Source organism: Nerophis ophidion, linkage group LG13 (assembly GCF_033978795.1).
Source record: "Nerophis ophidion isolate RoL-2023_Sa linkage group LG13, RoL_Noph_v1.0, whole genome shotgun sequence".
In the NCBI taxonomy this organism is placed as follows: Eukaryota; Metazoa; Chordata; class Actinopteri; order Syngnathiformes; family Syngnathidae; genus Nerophis; species Nerophis ophidion.
The window spans coordinates 16767217-16785924 of record NC_084623.1 but is presented as its reverse complement, the minus strand read 5'-3'; the positions used below and the strand labels follow the sequence as shown (position 1 = coordinate 16785924).

Genomic DNA, 18708 nt, shown 5'->3' with positions numbered 1-18708 from the left:
CTCAGAGATAGGGTGAGAAGCTCTGGCATCCGGGAGGAACTCAAAGTAAAGCCGCTGCTCCTCCACATCGAGAGGAGCCAGATGAGGTGGTTCGGGCATCTGGTCAGGATGCCACCCGAACGCCTCCCTAGGGAGATGTTTAGGGCACGTCCAACCGGTAGGAGGCCACGGGAAAGACCCAGGACACGGGAAGATTATGTCTCCCGGCTGGCCTGGGAACGCCTCGGGATTCCCCGGGAAGAGCTAGACAAAGTGTCTTTGGAGAGGGAATTCTGGGTTTCCCTGCTTAGGCTGTTGCCCCCGCGACCCGACCTCGGATAAGCGGAAGAAGATGGATGGATGGATGGATGGATGGGAATTCAATTAATCTATTCCAGACAACCAATATTAACTCAAACACATTGTAGAGTAGCGATTCTCAAACCGTGACCTGCCTATAAAATCACCTAATTAAATATTCCAACAAAGTGTTACTGTTCAAACTGTGTGTAATGTTGGTGGCCAACTACTAAACATACTTGTTTTTTTCATAAATATTTAGGCCTACTGCGCTACTGTATTATATTGTTGGTCTTTATGGTGGTACTTAGTGGGGAAAAAACAAACGTTTTAGAGGATTGTTTTAATTTTGCTATGTAAAACAATGTAATTAAATTAAAAACGATTTTGGCAAAGATGTTGGTAACAGACAACCAAGCAGAAGCCATTTTTCCGCTTAGCCACACGTTTTTTCTTGTATTTATTTTGGGTTTCTCACTTTTTTAAATTAATTTGGCCCCCTGGTGACTGTTCTTTCAGCCAGTCATAATCAACGAGACTCAATTCTGCATAAAAAAACACTTTTTTTTGGAAAAACTGAGTCACACGGAGAGAAAAAAAAAGGGTGTACAAAACTGAGGTATTGCTTTGTGAAAAAAGCTTTAAAGTCACAATTTGCATCGCACACGTTGATTGTTCTTGAGAAAGTTGTCTTGTACGGTTGCAGAAAAAAAGCAAATGATCACAAGAGTTGATTAAAAAAAAAAAAGAATTGGCATTAACTGCAGTATTAAACGTTGACAGTCCTAGTTGTGAAGGATACTTAAAAGTGCTTGGTTTTCTTTGTACTGCTTGAAGAAGGCACAATATTCTTAAGTCTACATCTGTATTACTCCGAAACACAAATAAAACCGCAAGGTCCATCTGGATGACCGCAGGAGTTCTTTTTCGAGGTGTGTCTGGGGAGAAAAGAATGTTGCAGCAGTTGGTCCGCAGATGGCCGCAGTCTCTGGTCACTTAAAAGGAAAGATATTTCATTAGCAGACTTTTTAATCAAAAGTTTTCTGTTCAAAGGTTTACTTTGTGAACACCGACTAATGAGCTGATCCACAGAGAAGAGTCACACTCACCTCGTCAAGCAGATGTTGACAAAGTCCTTGGCGCTGTCTGAGAATCTGTCAGGTAAAGAAGGCATCAGTCCTTGTTTGGCCCCAATGTAGAACAAGGCCACTATCTTGTCCATGTGTGCTAGAGGGGGTTTTCCTGTGGCCATCTCATAGACCGTGCAACCCACACTCCATATATCCGACTTCCTGCCATATCCTGTCTCGGTGATAACCTGCATAGAAAGGAAAATAATTAATCACTATGTTACAGTAAATATTCTATGTACAGGACTATTTTTTTAGCTCCTATATTTGGGGTCTGGAGATCTAAACCAACAAGGGGGGTCCAAAATTCCCACCCTCAAAGCGAATTCGAGCTTTTCTTCCTGTCACTCACACATGACTTGGACATAAGCTTTAAAAGCTGGTCAAATGAAGATGTAAGTTATTTCAACTTAAAAGAGAATATTTAAATCAATGTTGTTTTTTATGACTTGTGTTAAACAATACCAAAGTGTCAAATCATGAGATTCATGCATTTTGGCGTCATCTTGCACAGTTTTGGATGCCTATGTTCGCAGGGTTTTACTGTGTGGCCACGTCATGACATCACCACATGGGGGATGTACCTATTTTGACATTAAGTCAAATTCTATATGAGGAACAAAAAAAGGTAGGGTCAAATATTATTTTCATCTAATCTTGGAATGTGAAGAGAATTATATTTAAATAGCGCTTTTCTCTAGTGACTCAAAGCGCTTTACATAGTGAAACCCAATATCTAAGTTACATTTAAACCAGTGTGGGTGGCACTGGGAGCAGGTGGGTAAAGTGTCTTGCCCAAGGACACAACGGCAGTGACTAGGATGGCAGAAGCGGGAATCGAACCTGCAACCCTCAAGTTGCTGGCACAGCCACTCTACCAACCGAGCTATGCCACCCCATACATAATAATACATTATAATGTGCATAATAACCCCGATATGCTAACCTCTTAATGCACTCCAAATCGATTTGAGAGTTTGCAGATGTACCCCTAATGTTGTGACCGGGTGAATCTATCCATCCATTTCCTACCGCTTGTCCCTTTCTAAAAAGTTTATTTTCGACCGTGTTATGGGAAAAAAATTTGCAACGATGACAATAAAATATGTATACACTGCAGAATTTCTAAAGATAAATCATGACACTTTTGGACAGCACGGGGCGTGGTTTCATTTGCAATCTGGGAACGGCTCCACGAATCGGACATTTTGTGGACAGGCTGGAAAGACGGTTATTAATTTAACTGAAATAGAACCTAAAAAAAAAAACGATACACCAAAACATCCAATACAAAGTATCTAAACCAGGGGTTCTTAACCTATATAACCTCGGGACCCAACTTTTTCACTACAGAGGGGTCCGAGGCCCACCCAAATATTAACACTATTCGTAATCTTACTCTTGAATTCAATCATGTTTAACAATTATATCTAACCTACTTACAGTATACAACCTTGTCAAATGATATTAAACCATCTATTAACCACATCCATCCATTTTCTACCGCTTATTCCCTTTTGGGGTTGCGGGGGGCGCTGGCGCCTATCTCAGCTACAATCGGGCGGAAGGCGGGGTACACCCTGGACAAGTCACCACCTCATCGCAGGGCCAACACAGATAGACAGACAACATTCACACTCACATTCACACACTAGAGCCAATTTTAGTGTTGCCAATCAACCTATCCCCAGGTGCATGTCTTTGGAAGTGGGAGGAAGCCGGAGTACCCGGAGGGAACCCACGCATTCACGGGGAGAACATGCAAACTCCACACAGAAAGATCCTGAGCCTGGATTTGAACCCAGGACTGCAGGACCTTCGTATTGTGAGGCAGACGCACTAACCCCTCTGCCACCGTGAAGCCCCAAATGTTAAATATACTTGTTAAATAAAACCTCTGCCATTTTTCTATGAATAATATTAACCACATATATTTACTTAACCCATAAACCTTGGGCTTATGTCAGACTGACAAGAAAAATATCATACTCATAAACAACTGACAAAAAATAAATATACATACTAAATTAATAAGGAATTTTTACCTAAACTGTCAATAAAATTAAAGTACAAATAAATATATGGCTTTAACACTTCAGTCCTTTTTTTGCGCCTAAAAAACTTGACCTTAGCTCCAGACTTCTTGAGATTGCCATTACTGCCACAATTGGTGAAAAAGTGTATTACAACTGAGTTGCCGCGGCCCATACATAGCAGAGCTGATACATTTTTTGGGCTGCCCTCTTGGCGTCGCTCGCAGCCCAACAATATGGTTAAGAAACACTGATAACCACAAACAAAAGTGTTTTGAATTTAGATTCAAATCATCATAGGTCCCCTTTAAAATAATAGTGGTATTGGGCAAAATTATCAAACGACTGCCAAGCAACTAAGGAATGTTTTGTCTTATTCATTCATTCTCTGATATTATGAACATGTTAATTTTAAAAAAAGATTAATGACATATTGCATTATGTTCTAAAGACACATTTTCCAAATATGGCTACTGGAAAAAGTTTAAGTTAAATTGCCAATGATTGTCAAACACACATTAGGTGTGGCGAAATTATTCTCTGCATTTGACCCATCACCCTTGATCACTACATAGGAGGTGAGGGGAGTAGTAAGCAGCAGCGGTGGCCACGCCTGAGAATCATTTTGGTGATTTAACCCCCAATTCCAACCCTTGATGCTGAGTGCCAAGCAGGGAGGTAATGGATCCCACTTTTATAGTCTTTGGTATGACTCGGCCGGGGTTTGAACTCACAACCTACCGATCTCAGGGCAGACACTCTAACCACTAGGTCAGGGGTGTCAAACATACGGCCCGTGGGCCGGATCAGGCCCGCCAACAGGTTTTATCCGGCTCGCCTGATGAGTTTGCCAAGTATTAAAATGAGTTGCATTTTTTTTTTTTTTTTTTTAATGAAAGAAACTGCTGTTCTGATTGTGTCCACAGGATGTCACAATAGCAATTCTGTTAGGACCAGCAAGAGGTACAAAGTAAAGCGTGGGAACTTAAAACCTGCCGTTCTCTGTGTTCCGCTTCAAACACATCGTTATTTGGCACCCTTACTCCCCAATAATGTCTTTGTGTGGGTTTTAAGAATAGACGGTAGTATCTTGATAATCAACTTTTACCTTGAAAATCATTTTTTTGTCTTGAAAATCAACTTTTACCATTGCAAGATTCCTCGTTGTCGTCCATCCATCCATCCATTTTCTACCGCTTATTCCCTTTCGGGGTCACGGGGGGCGCTGGCGCCTATCTCAGCTACAATCGGGCGGAAGGCGGGGTACACCCTGGACAAGTCGCCACCTCATCGCAGGGCCAACACAGATAGACAGACAACACTCACACTCACAGTCACACACTAGGGCCAATTTAGTGTTGCCAATCAACCTATCCCCAGGTGCATGTCTTTGGAAGTGGGAGGAAGCCGGAGTACCCGGAGGGAACCCACGCATTCACGGGGAGAACATGCAAACTCCACACAGAAAGATCCCGAGCCTGGATTTGAACCCAGGACTGCAGGACCTTTGTATTGTGAGGCAGACGCACTAACCCCTCTGCCACCGTGAAGCCCTCGTTGTCGTCATTTTTCATAATAATAATAATCGCTAGATAAAGCACTTTTCTGTACACCCAAAACGCTTCGGAATATTAGAGCCATTAGAGGCGGGACATGGACCAAACCGGTGAAATAAGGTGTCCACCAACAGCTTCTATGATTACCGCCACGACAAGCACCAACTAAGGTATGAAAATATAGTGAGAAAACTTAACCCTTTTGAATAGTTTTACCTTTTTTCCTTACGGTTTGTCGAGTTAGCTCTGGATTGATACATGGACATGACGAACGAAGTATTTGATACCTCGAAGAATTCACGTTTTTTTTTGTCCAATCCCAGAAAGACTGTGATTTACAGTTTAATCCTGGCTTTGTAGATAAACTGAGACCATGTCTAAAATTATTGTGTTTTTGAAACTGCACCAATTTCTTCAGAATTTTCAACAAACTTGTAGTTTTTTTCCAAAGGATTATTTGTGATTTGTACGTTTTCACAATGTGCTTTTTCTATTTTTGGCCAAAGTAAACAACCTGGTGTTGTCTTTATTTTTGAAGTTATCATGCCATGATTTTACCATTCCGGCCCACTTGGGAATGGATTTTCCTCCATGCGGCCCCTGAGCTAAAATGAGTTTGCCACCCCTGCAATAGGTGGCCTAGTGGTTGAAATAAAAAAGTGGGCTCCAATTATATTTGGACCACTATTTGAGGGATGCACGGGTCTTTTGGAGCTTCATCATATCTACCTCTGGAGCCATCCAGTAAGGAGTGCCATGGACAGACTTGAGCAGATCCCCACTGCTGTTGGTGCTGTGGGTTACGCAGCTGACTCGGCGTGCACAGCCGAAGTCTATGAGCTTGATCACACCTGTGGGCATCAGCATCACATTGTTCCCCTTCAAGTCACGGTGAACGACCCTGTTCAAGTGAAGGTAGGCCACCCCTTCCAGGATCTGATGGGTGTATAGTGCGAGAACACGCTCTGGCAGTGGACCGAATCTGAGCGCAGGGCAGAAAACATTTAATTAGGGGGAAATCTTTAGTATGGATCAAGTTATTTTATTCCAACCTATGAAGAATGCTGGCGATAGATCCTCCTGGGATGTACTCCATGAAGATGGAAACCATGTGCTGATAGAGAGAGGTCCCAAGGAAGCCAACTATATTGGTGTGCCTCAACGTTTTGAGAAGTTCTACTTCGCCCTGCAACCGACCATACTCGCTCTCTGCAGCCTTTGGGTCAGCGGTGTCCAAAGTCACCTGTTTCACAGCAATCAACTGGCCCTGACTGGTCAGACCACAGTAAACCTGGTGAGAAAGACGTTTGAAATGCATTAGAATTATTTGGACATCTAGCTAGAATATCTTCCACTCTTGGGAAAAAGGTTTCTACCTTTTGGAGTGTGACTAGAAATTGTTATGTTAATCCAAAAAAGCAATCGTGATGTCAGAGGTCAGTAATATTAGACGAGATTGCATAGCTAACATGTTCTTTACCAGTTAATCCCAAAAGTATTTTAAGGTTGGAGCTAAATGCAGAACACTGACATGTGACTTTGCACCAATGTATCCAACTGTAACACCCAACTATTTTATTCTGCTTATCTGGGTTGCGGTGGCAGCAGTCTCAGTAGGGAAGCCCAGAATTCCTGGTCTCTTGCCGCCTTTTCCAGTTGCACTAGAGCAGGGGTGTCAAACTAATTTTATTTTAGGGGCCCCATGGAGGAAAATGTGTTCTCACGTCGGCCGGTCTGGTGAAATCGTGGCATAATAAATTAAAAATACAACTACGACAACTTCAGATTGTTTTCTTTGTTTCATCCAGGCCCAAAATAGAACAAGCACATTCTGAAAATGTACATATCATTAATAATCCTCCTGACAAAACACTTCAAGTTAGTTGAACATTTAGACTTAATCTCTGTTTATCTACAAAGGAATTGCACAATTATTTCAATTTGCAGTAAAACACACACTGGATGAACTATTTGCATGCCTAACAATGTTGATATTGCGACATCTAGTGGACACATATAGAACAGCAGTTTCTTTATTTTAAAAATGCAGCTCAAGTTTTGGCTCTCTTGTGGGCCAGATTGGACTTGCTTCACAGGCCAGCTGCAAGATAAATCCCCCCTCTTTCCAGCTAGGCACGCCCGAAACACCAAGGAGACATTCAGGGGCTTCCACTAGATCAGGGGTTGGCAACCCAAAATGTTGAAAGAGCCATATTGGACCAAAAATACAAAAACAAATCTGTCTGGAGCCGCAAAAAATTAAAAGCCATATTACATACAGATAGAGTGTCATGTGATATAAATTGAATTAAAAGGACTTAAAGGAAACTAAATGTGCTCAAATATAGCTACAAATGAGGCATAATGATGCAATATGTACATACAGCTGGCCTAAATGGCATGTTAGCATCGATTTACTTGCAGTCATGCCGTGACCAAATATGTCTGATTAGCACTCCACTCAAGTCAATAACATAAACAAAACTCACCTTTGTGCATTCACGCACAACGTTAAAAGTTTGGTGAACAAAATGAGACGGAATAATAAGTGGCATAAAACACGTCTTAGAAAGTCGGAGAAAGTTGTACATGTAAACAAACTACGGTGAGTTCAAGGACCGTCAAAATTAGTAGGACAAAACGGCACTCGCCAAATACAAATCAGTGAAGCATGCTTAATATAAACAGTGTGCTTAATAACAATTTGGGATGTTTGTGTCATGTTTGTCCTCCTGCAGAAACCATATTAAAACCAAAAATGTATTTTTTTCCCTTCATTTTTTTCCATTTTTGAAAAAGCTCTAGAGAGCCACTAGGTCGGCGCTAGATGCTTGAACCACCTAAACTGGCTCTTTTTGATGCAAAGGAGCAGCGGCGCTACTCTGAGATATTCCCGGATGACTGAGCTCATTACCCCAAACCACCAGATTTCGCTGACGAAGTCCAGGTTGCAAAGGCGCACACTTTGCACCCGACCCTTAAGTTACCTCCACAGTTGGTGAATATACAGGGGGTGTCAGTAATGTTCTTAAGGCTTGCCTGTGGGCGCCCCTACCTCAGGCCTGGCTCCAGAGTGAGGGCCCGGTGTTTCTACGTCCGAGCAAAGTCCCCTCTTGATTTTTGGTCTTTTGAATCATTCTTCGTCTCGCCTGTCACATAGGACCTGTTTGTCATGAGTGACTTTATCAGGGCTATTTAGACTCTACAATAAAGCTGTTAGGACAGTGATATTTAACTGAATGGCACAAGACCGTTCACTAAGCCCAGTTCAAAACAAACGTTTTTGCAGAAAATTCACAAAAACACTTGAGGTCTGTTTATATAGAGGAACTTTGAACAATGTCCACTATACCATGAATTGATTTACGTAGACCCCGACTTAAACAAGTTGAAAAACTTATTTGGGTGTTACCATTTAGTGGTCAATTGTACGGAATATGTACTGTACTGTACAGTCTATCAATAAAAGTTTCAATCAATCAATCAAATAGAAGATGCTGGTTCTCAAAATAATATTGATAGTGAAGGAAAAAGTCTGGGCCTCTAAGTTTTCAGCTATTTGGAAATGTGGGCCGTACAACAATTCAATCAATCAATCAATCAATGTTTACTTATATAGCCCTAAATCACTAGTGTCTCAAAGGGCTGCACAAACCACTACGACATCCTCGGTAGGCCCACATAAGGGCAAGGAAAACTCACACCCAGTGGGACGTCGGTGACAATGATGACTATGAGAACCTTGGAGAGGAGGAAAGCAATGGATGTCGAGCGGGTCTAACATGATACTGTGAAGGTTCAATCCATAATGGATCCAACACAGTCGCGAGAGTCCAGTCCAAAGCGGATCCAACACAGCAGCGAGAGTCCCGTTCACAGCGGAGCCAGCAGGAAAACATCCCAAGCGGAGGCGGATCAGCAGCGCAGAGATGTCCCCAGCCGATACACAGGCAAGCAGTACATGGCTACCGGATCGGACCGGACCCCCTCCACAAGGGAGAGTGGGACATAGGAGAAAAAGAAAAGAAACGACAGATCAACTGGTCTAAAAAGGGAGTCTATTTAAAGGCTAGAGTATACAAATGAGTTTTAAGGTGAGACTTAAATGCTTCTACTGAGGTCACATCTCAAACTGTTACCGGGAGGGCATTCCAGAGTACTGGAGCCCGAAATGAAAACGCTCTATAGCCCGCAGACTTTTTTTGGGCTTTGGGAATCACTAATAAGCCGGAGTCCTTTGAACGAAGATTTCTTGCCGGGACATATGGTACAACACAATCGGCAAGATAGGCTAGAGCTAGACCGTGTTGTATTTTATACGTAAGTAGTAAAACCTTAAAGTCACATCTTAAGTGCACAGGAAGCCAGTGCAGGTGAGCCAGTACAGGCGTAATGTGATCAAACTTTCTTGTTCTTGTCAAAAGTCTAGCAGCCGCATTTTGTACCAACTGTAATCTTTTAATGCTAGACATGGGGAGACCCGAAAATAATACGTTACAGTAATCGAGGCGAGACGTAACAAACGCATGGATAATGATCTCAGCGTCTTTAGTGGACAGAATGGAGCAAATTTTAGCGATATTACGGAGAAGAAAGAAGGCCGTTTTAGTAACTCTTTTAATGTGTGCCTCAAAGTAGAGAGTTTGGGTCAAAGATAATACCCAGATTCTTTACCGAGTCGCCTTGTTTAATTGTTTGGTTGTCAAATGTTAGAGTTCTATTATTAAATAGAGGTCGGTGTCTAGCCAATTCAGTACAATAACCCGATCGAAGAATCACTTGGGCACTCAAATCCCTCCACCACAGTAAATTGATTCCCTGAGGAGAAAATATCATTCCCCCCTTCAAAAGTAAGAGCAATGATATTCAATGTATTTTAGTAATGTAATTTTATACATTCAATGAGGGTTAATGGGTCTATTAAAAGCTGTGGTTTATTAATCAATCATGACGTGTATCCTCGTTATATCATGGTGTACTTACTGTCCCATATGCTCCACGACCAAGTACTTCACCCTTTGTCCAAGAAATGTTGTCACCTGACCCATATCCATGTAAGGCAGCAAAATTAATCGAAGTAACCTGCAAAAAAATCAAAGGTTAACAAATCTGAATTAATTGACAATCCTGATTACAGATAATATTTATCTTAAAATTTACCCCAGCATTTTTCTTATCTCTTGATATTGCATTGTCCTCTTTGTGGTGCTCTTTTTCAAGGGTTTGTGGACATGAACCAGTGGAGACATCTTTCTCATCCAGTGAGATCAGTTCCTCGGCCAGACATTGCAACAAGTCATCTGTAAGTGGTCCGTCCCCAACCCCATCCAGAAACTTCTGATACACTGGTGACATACCAGTATGGTCACTTCTGTGTACGTCTGTTGAACTTACAGTTGTTTCTTCCATATTCATAAGGAAGTTATCATAACCGTTATCTGTCATACCCGTGCCACCGGGGAGAACCTCGTCAATGGTCGATAACGTAGTGACTTCAGCCTTTTCTACAGCGTTACGACCCATCTCACCATCATTAGAGAGAACTACCTTAGCCTCAGTGTGACTAATACAATCCACTTTGTGTCTGTCCTTTGGGGCTTGTGTGAGGTGAGGTTTCACCCTGGAAGATAAAGGTTTTGCTATGCCTCTAGTTGAAACTACTACCGTCTCTGTCGGGCATTTCCTTAGCTTAGTCTGCCCTTGTTTCAAAGGTCTGTGTTTGACGTTACGGATCTCATGTGAATTCCTGAACTGAGCAGCCTGTGGTTGTTTGTCCTCAAAGCTGACTGGATTCCGAAGATGATCATAGATCGGACCAGCAAACATCTCATAGATTGCAGGTCCTTTGTCTTCACTCTGAATTGTCTTAAACATGTCTTTGTATGTGATGAAGTCCATGGCAGATTTAGATCTTTGTGCCCCAGCCTCATCTGGATTCTTTAATTGGTGGGTGCTCTTCATCTCCCTGCCTTTTGGGTGCTGTTGTGCACGGTGGTTGCTCACCTTGTCAGGATTTGCTCCTCTGTAGTGTGCACTACCAGCTCCCTTCTTTCGTGGTGATGGAGGTTCAGGGGTCCAACGAGCAACCTTAAGATATTTATGGTTCGATTTATCCAAAGAGGTGGGGACTTTCTTAACAACAATTTGATTGGGGCTTGTTTTAGTGTTATCTATAGGTTGTTTGAAAAGAGAGCGGTGCTTTAGATTTTTCTGGGCCTTACTTAGGTTTTGTATAGTTTCGTCTTTGAGCTCAAGTCGAGAGACGGAGAAATGTGTCGTCACTTCACAATTCAAACCTGATTCTTCTGCCTTGTTTTCAGTGGGCTTCAAAGTTTTTTTTAATTTTCCACTTTTAGCAACTATAACTTGATTGCTATTTGAAAAAATTAGTGAGGTCTCTTCAGGGACAAAGCTGCTATTTACCTTTGCACCCTCACTACTGCCACAGACCGCATCTTTTATTTGGAAATCCTTTGCGATTCCAGGTTTATCCACATAGTTACTAGTAATAGTTGTATCTGCCTGTTCTGCAGTGTTATTGCAGTCATTGGTAATACTCTCATCAGGCATTAATGGGACCGGTGTTTCATGATTCCTTCTTGCTCTACGACTCATACCATAATCCTCATTTTCATTGGTGCAATTCATAATGGTCTGGCCGTTAACAGGCTCTTGTTTTTGTATGTGTATTGACTTGATGAGTGGTGATAAACTCTGCACTGTCTTCCCATCATCAAACTCACTGTCTTTCTCAGTGCATCCTTTGGAATGTTTTGAAACCCAGTAAATGTCTTCAGGTGTATCCCTTTCATAGTCCTCATCTTCCAGATCAGTAGAACTCTGACTGCTGATGTTGGACCCACTATCTTCACTGCCACACCTGATGGCAAGGGGGTCGGTACGTGGGGTACCCCTTGAAAATCTCCTATTAAAGTGGGTTGTGGAATGAATGCTCTTGGTAATTGGCTTCAGGGGAACACTGTACTTTAATACCGGTGCAGCAGCATTTTCCTTTAACCTGGGGTCCAGTGGTTGCAGCTGCTTGGGTGACCGGAGAAGAGCAGCAGGTTGCAGAGCCAATATGGGACCCTGTTGTAACACCAGATAACATGTTAAATTATTAACTAGGTATGTGGCTATGAATAGGGGCTACTTGTGTTATTCAAATCACACCTTTTGCTCATTGATAGGTTTATGAGAGCCCAATCCTGCAGACAAAGATTTATATTTTCATATTACAATTCTCTCTGCAGTGGTGAAGTCAAAGCTTTGTATCATGGTACTGTGTTAAAATATAGATATAATAATTGAATACAAATGCATCCTTCATACTTGTCTGGATGTGTGCCCTGGCCTGAAGTACATAGTTTGAACACACAAGTGGTTCCATGATGCTGGGAGCTGATTGGCTGAGCTTGTTCGGCACTGCAATAGACAACAGGCCAAAGGATGATGGAGCTGCTTCGTTAAAACTTCTTGTTCTCTGCCTGTGAAGAATAAATTAATTCAAGTAATAGTACATTTCTGTTTTTTTTTTGTGTGTGTTTTCAAAATGCACACCCTGCAACAAGGATTTAAGATTGGTGCAACATCTGATGTAATGTCACTGTACTAGACCGTCATGGTGAAGCGAGGCAGCTGAGCCAGAAGGCAAGCTCTCAGTGTAGCGGTCAATCTACATTTCTAGCCTTGCCTGTGATCATGAGCTCTGAGTAGTGACCCAGAGGATCCACAAATTGGCCAAAATGAATCTCTTTCGCAGGATAACTGGGATCACCCTCAGTAATAGGGGGATAAGTTTAGAGTAGAGCAGCTGCTCCTCCACGTCAATAAGGTGGCTTTTAGTTGAGATACCTCCCGGAGAAGTGTCCCGGGCAACAGGGAGGAAGCCCAGGGGTAGATCTAGTAAGCGCTGGAGGTCCAATGTTATACAGCTGGCCAGGAAATGTCTCGGTCTCGCCCTCCAGTCGAACTGGAGACATGGAAGTATGGGCTTAGCTACGGAGACTGCGACTTGGACCCGGATAAGGGATATAAAAGTGAAAAATGGATGTATGGCTGGCTACATTTCATTCATTAACCCTTCCTTTAACGAGGCATAGTTGGCCAAAAAAAATTAGTTGATTATCCCGCCATTATTTCCCTTGATTGCTCTTTGAACATTAACTTTACAGGATTTCATGATTACAGTTATTCTCTCTGCAAAGTTCTACTCTAGGGGTCGCCAACCCGTCAATTGCAATCTATCAGTCAATCTTTGGGACCCGACCGGATGATCGCAAAAATATTGGGAACATTTTTTTATCAAAATTACATCAGTATGTGACCAACACATCCGCAATTAGGCAAGAATTTTTACACCTAAACACACACACACGCACACCTCTGACTCTCTCTCTCTTTTCAGCCTCACATCCCGCGGCTCTCGACACCGCAGCCATATCCCACCGATGGCGGCCACGTGCTACACCTGCTCGTCTCGCAAACACGCCTTGCATGACGTGCTCATAAATCATGGAGTTGCAACGCATCGGACATTTTCTAGCATCCAAGATCAAACAACTCTTCCCTAAACCACGACAATTATCGCTCGCCTGTCACGGTAGGCTTTTAGGCCAAATACTGTAGTTTGTGAACATTGCTCCAAAGTACAGATTTTGTGTTGATTTATATACAGTATGATAAAACAAGGCGGCAGCTAAAGGACTTCCCCGTTTATTCCTTTTTACCAGACTATCATGAAAACAGTTCAATAGAAAGGTCTTATGGCTTATGACAAGTCTCTAATTTAATAACTTTCTCAACAGAGCAGTTTGCCTCAACAATTTGTTGTAGTTTGTCTTTGCAAATACAGAAAAAAACCTGCAACAAAACATTTTACATCCGTTTTTCTCGCTGTGTACCTGTGTTTTGGGGGTACAGGAAGGCGGTTGCTTCTCGGAGGCAGCTGTCCTGGTGGAAGAACCGAATCCAAATGCCTCTGCCGTCTGCAACCGTCGGTTAGGTTCGGCAAAGGCAAAGTTCCTCTGAAAAGGAAGGAAAACAATCATGGATCAACTCTGCCAAGTTAGAAGAGAAACATTCTATAGCATATTTTTTCAAATTCAACAGTGCGCCCTATAACCCGGTGCGTCTTATGTACGTATTAATTCTGGTTGTGGTAGATGGTGTAATGATAAGTGTGACCAGTAAATGGCAGTCATACATAAGAGATATGTGTGAACTGCAGGTTAATGCATGTTTAATAAATGGCACAAGCAAGTACCGGTAAGCAAGCAAACTCGAAGCTTTGATCTTTCATTGATAATATAGAACATTAAACATAGCATTCAAAAGTCTGTCAAACTGTTTTATTACGACTTTGGTAAGCTACTAAGCCGCATCGCTTGATTGATTTTGGGAGCATTATGGCTACTGTAGTCAGTTCTTCAAAATACCGACATTATAATGGTATTGTGGTCCGCGCTGTTGTCAATAAGCTTCTTTTTTGTTGTGGGGCATTCATCCTTCACTGTTGCCATTTCTAATACAAATGAGCATGTACCGTATTTTCCGGACCATAGGGCGCATCGGACTGTAAGGCACACTGCCAATGAGTGGGTATAGTCCGGTCTATTTTCAAACAAAAGGCACACCAGATTATAGGGCGCCTTGAAGGGGTCTTTTTTTTTTTTTTTTCCTAAATTAAAACTTCCTTGTGTTCTACTTAACATGTAATGGTGGTTCTTTGGTCAAAATGTTGCATAGATTATGTTTTATAGATCATCTTCAAGCCGCTTTCTGACAGTCGCTTCCGGATGTGCTGTTTTGTGGGTGGTCTTATTTACGTGGCTCTCCTTTGGCAGCGTCTTCTCCCTGTCATCTTTGTTGTAGCAGTGTAGCGTGCAAGGATGAGAGTGGAAGAAGTGTCAAAAAATGGAGCCAACTGTTCTAATGACATTCAGACTTTACTTAACTCAATAACAGAGCAGCGTCTCCTCATCCATGGCTCACTAGTGCAACAACAACGCTGGAAATGTGTCCTGTGAAAAACTCTCTAATAACTAAAGTTCCTTGGGTAAATAATGTAAATTCACTACTATGTTTTAGCGCTTTCATGGCGAGTTTACTGACAGATATAAGTAAAAACTTTACACTACGTTATTAGAAATGGTAACAGCGGAGGATGAGTGTCCCATAACAAGAAGATAGACAAAAAGAAGAAGCTTATCGACTAAGGTGTCGGTACGGACTACAGAGGAGGATACGAGCATTTTTTCACGAATAATGCAGATCCCAAATACAGATCAGCAGGTTCCAGAAGGTAAGAAAAGTAGCTTTTGCATAATGCGAAACAAAACGCCAGATAATGTCTAACTTTATACACACACCATAATAATACTTTTATGTTGATGCACAGTAAAATCCTTTAAGCGGTGCGGCTTCATAGCTTACCAAAGTTGTACTGAAACATTTTGATAGATTTTTGAGCGCCGTGTGTAATGTTCTATATTTTCAATGGAACATATAAAATGTTGGTGTTGTTTACTTAAGTTATATTGCTGTCTACACATATGTCTTATGTGTGACTGCCATCTACCAGTCACACTTATCATTTTGCCATGTACCAAATAAAATTGCTTCGAGGTCAGTAAGCACAACCAAAATTATTCCGTACATTAGGGGCACCTTGTTATAAGGCGCACTGTCAAGTTTTGAGAAAATGAAAAGATTATAAGCACGCCTTACAGTCCTAAAAATACGGTAGTTCTGATTCATCTCTCTCGGCAGACTGATTTATGTCTCTCAGTATACTTGTTATGGAAGCACTAAAAACTACAAAAAAAGATGACGGAGAGAAGACGCAGTTTAAATAAGACTGCCTACAAAACGGTGCATCCTAAAGAGACGGTCAGAAAGCAGCCTGAAGATGGTCTGTAAAAAAATAATAAGCAATATTTTTACCAAAGAACCAACTTTACATGTTATGTAGACCACAAGGAAGTGTTTTCAATATTTAAAAAAAAAATCATAATATGACCTCTTTAATGCGCCTAATAATCGGGTGTGACTTTTGTATGAAAAAAGAGCCCGTCATCGACGGTGCGCCTCATGGCCCAAAATATACAGGACATTGTCTTGCGTTGAAGTCATACTTGCCAACCTTGAGACCTCCGATTTCGGGAGGTGGGGGGTGGGGGCGTGGTTAAGAGGGGAGGAGTATATTTACAGCTAGAAAAGTGCAGATTGGATCTTAACTTATTTAAAACATGACATCAAAAATATATATTTATTGTGAGAAATCATTAAGATGATCAGTGTTTCCACAAATATAAATATCATTAATTATTCATAATAACAGAGTTGAAAGTAAATTGAGCAAATTGGCTATTTCTGGCTATTTATTTAAGTGTGTATCAAACTGGTAGCCCTTCACATTAATCAGTACCCAAGAAGTAGCTCTTGGTTTCAAAAAGGTTGGGGACCCCTGCCGTAGATGTTACTGTCACATATGCATGTACACTAGATGGCAGTATTGTCCTGTTTAAGAGTGTCACAACATTGCTGTTTACGGCAGACGGACTGTTTTACGGTAGACGAAAACGTGACTGCTGTTGTTGTGTGTTGTTACTGCGCTGGGAGGATGTTAATGAAACTGCCTAACAATAAACCCACATAAGAAACCGAGAACTCGCCCTTGATCATTCTACAGTTATAACGTCATTGGGCAGGCTCGATGTTTATATTGTGGGAAAGCGGATGTGAAAACAAGCTGTCGACACGTCACTCAGGTCCGCATGGAGCTGGAGGGGGCGTGGCCTCCAGCTCCGCCTGAATTTCGGGAGATTTTCGGGAGATAATTTGTCCCAGGAGGTTTTCGGGAAAGGCGCTGAATTTTGGGAGTCTCCCGGAAAATCCGGGAGGGTTGGCAAGTATGGTTGAAGTGCCAATAAAACCATAAAACCCATCACTTCCAACTATCCTTCTCAACTTCTAGACATCAAAAACCTGCTCAAAGGCCTCATTTTGTCCTTTGGTACCTTGGACTTGATTCAAAAGTGAGGCTCCAATGTAAAAAAAAAAAAAAAAAGACAATGATCCAATTCATCAAACCCCTCCTGGCTCCCCGTCTTTCTGTTCCCCAACCTGTCTGTGGAGAACAGGTTGTCCTGCGGGCCGCAGTAGCAGGTGGCGGCATACAAGTCCGGCAGTGTAACCGGAGAGGGAAGCATTCACATGCTGATGTCAGAGTAAGATGTGCTTGTTGACAACTCCAGTCGGGGGGCAGCATGCCCACAAGTCACTGTGTTAATCGTACGCACACTTGCTTGTGTGTACCAGAGTTGTTGTTTTTTAAATGACGTATAAACAGATGTTAAAGGGCACGATGTGGGTGTAAACACTTTTCACTCTAGCCCACCTGCTGCCTGACATGGCGTTCTGGTAGGCTTGGATCAGGTCTGTCAGTGTTTCCATGGCATTTCGGTCACTGGGAGGACTCCCCTCATCTTCGTTATCCTCTACAAACAGACACAATTATACATTTATATCAACTCAAAGATGATTCGTGTGAGAAATGCATGTTTAGTTGATCAGTCCTATTGATCCAACCCATCAATTGTCAAATTTCCACTTAATACCTTGCAATAAACTCTACAGTATTTATGTAATTACCTTTTTATGCTCCCCGATGCTGTTTTTCCGGGCTCTTTTTTACATCGCCATAGGTTAGCAAACCTGTTTCCTTTCTGTTCTCTTTTGAGCTTCGTGTCTGAGGTAAAAGGCAAGAGGGCGCGAGCTCCTCAGCAAGAAGGTTGTCCTGGCCGGAGAGACCACACCCATGCACCGTGGTCCCTCCCACCCTGCCTGCCTAAATGGTTCCTTGCATCTCTTCCCCCATATGACGGAGATGTTACCTGAATAACCAAAACATGAGATGCTGTTTGTGTACGGAGGGTTTAATGCCGGGATGTCTAACTCGTTTTCATTGAGGGCCACATCGCAGTTGTGGCTGCCGTCAGAGGGCCACTTGTAATTGTTATTATTACAAGTGCCGAAGTAATACAATATGAATTGTATTACTTCGATGAGGTGGTGACTTGTCCAGGGTGTACCCCGCCTTCCGCCCGATTGTAGCTGAGATAGGCACCAGTGCACCCAAAGGGAATAAGCGGTAGGAAATGGATGGATGGATGAATTGTATTAAGTAGACTGTTGTTTTTACAGTAAAAACTTTACATTTACAAAACTTTACTGTAATATATAGTGTTTTGTTTTTTTGTTTTTTTTTTACAATATTTTACCGTAAATGGAAAAACAGTACCACTGTTTTTAGGGGGGTTTACGGAAAAAGCGTGCTTCACTGTGGCAGAGGGGTTAGTGCGTCTGCCTCACAATACGGAGGTCCTGCAGTCCTGGGTTCAAATCCAGGCTCGGGATCTTTCTGTGTGGAGTTTGCATGTTCTCCCCGTGAATGCGTAGGTTCCCTCCGGGTACTCCGGCTTCCTCCCACCTCCAAAGACATGCACCTGGGGATAGGTTGTTTGGCAACACTAAATTGGCCTTAGTGTCTGAATGTGAGTGTGAATGTTGTCTGTCTATCTGTGTTGGCCCTGCGATGAGGTGGCGACTTGTCCAGGGTGTACCCCGCCTTCCGCCCGATTGTAGCTGAGATAGGCGCCAGCGCCCCCCGCGACCCCAAAAGGGAATAAGCGGTAGAAAATGGATGGA

General features: G+C 42.4%; 1 protein-coding gene across 2 annotated transcripts in view; it reads right to left on the bottom strand.

Moving 5' to 3' along the window:
* Positions 1 to 901: 901 nt before the first annotated feature.
* map3k19 (mitogen-activated protein kinase kinase kinase 19) overlaps positions 902 to 18708 on the bottom strand; it is a 56082-nt gene continuing 38275 nt past the window's right edge. For both annotated transcript variants that reach the window (XM_061918463.1, XM_061918464.1), the window contains 10 exons: positions 17399 to 17498; positions 13902 to 14024; positions 12331 to 12485; positions 12172 to 12206; positions 10159 to 12087; positions 9982 to 10080; positions 6051 to 6289; positions 5728 to 5980; positions 1389 to 1597; positions 902 to 1274 (listed from right to left, as the gene is read on the bottom strand). In XM_061918463.1, the coding sequence (XP_061774447.1) occupies positions 1148 to 1274; positions 1389 to 1597; positions 5728 to 5980; positions 6051 to 6289; positions 9982 to 10080; positions 10159 to 12087; positions 12172 to 12206; positions 12331 to 12485; positions 13902 to 14024; positions 17399 to 17498 (3269 nt within the window). In that variant the 3' untranslated portion in view covers positions 902 to 1147. The remainder of the gene's footprint in view (positions 1275 to 1388; positions 1598 to 5727; positions 5981 to 6050; positions 6290 to 9981; positions 10081 to 10158; positions 12088 to 12171; positions 12207 to 12330; positions 12486 to 13901; positions 14025 to 17398; positions 17499 to 18708) is intronic.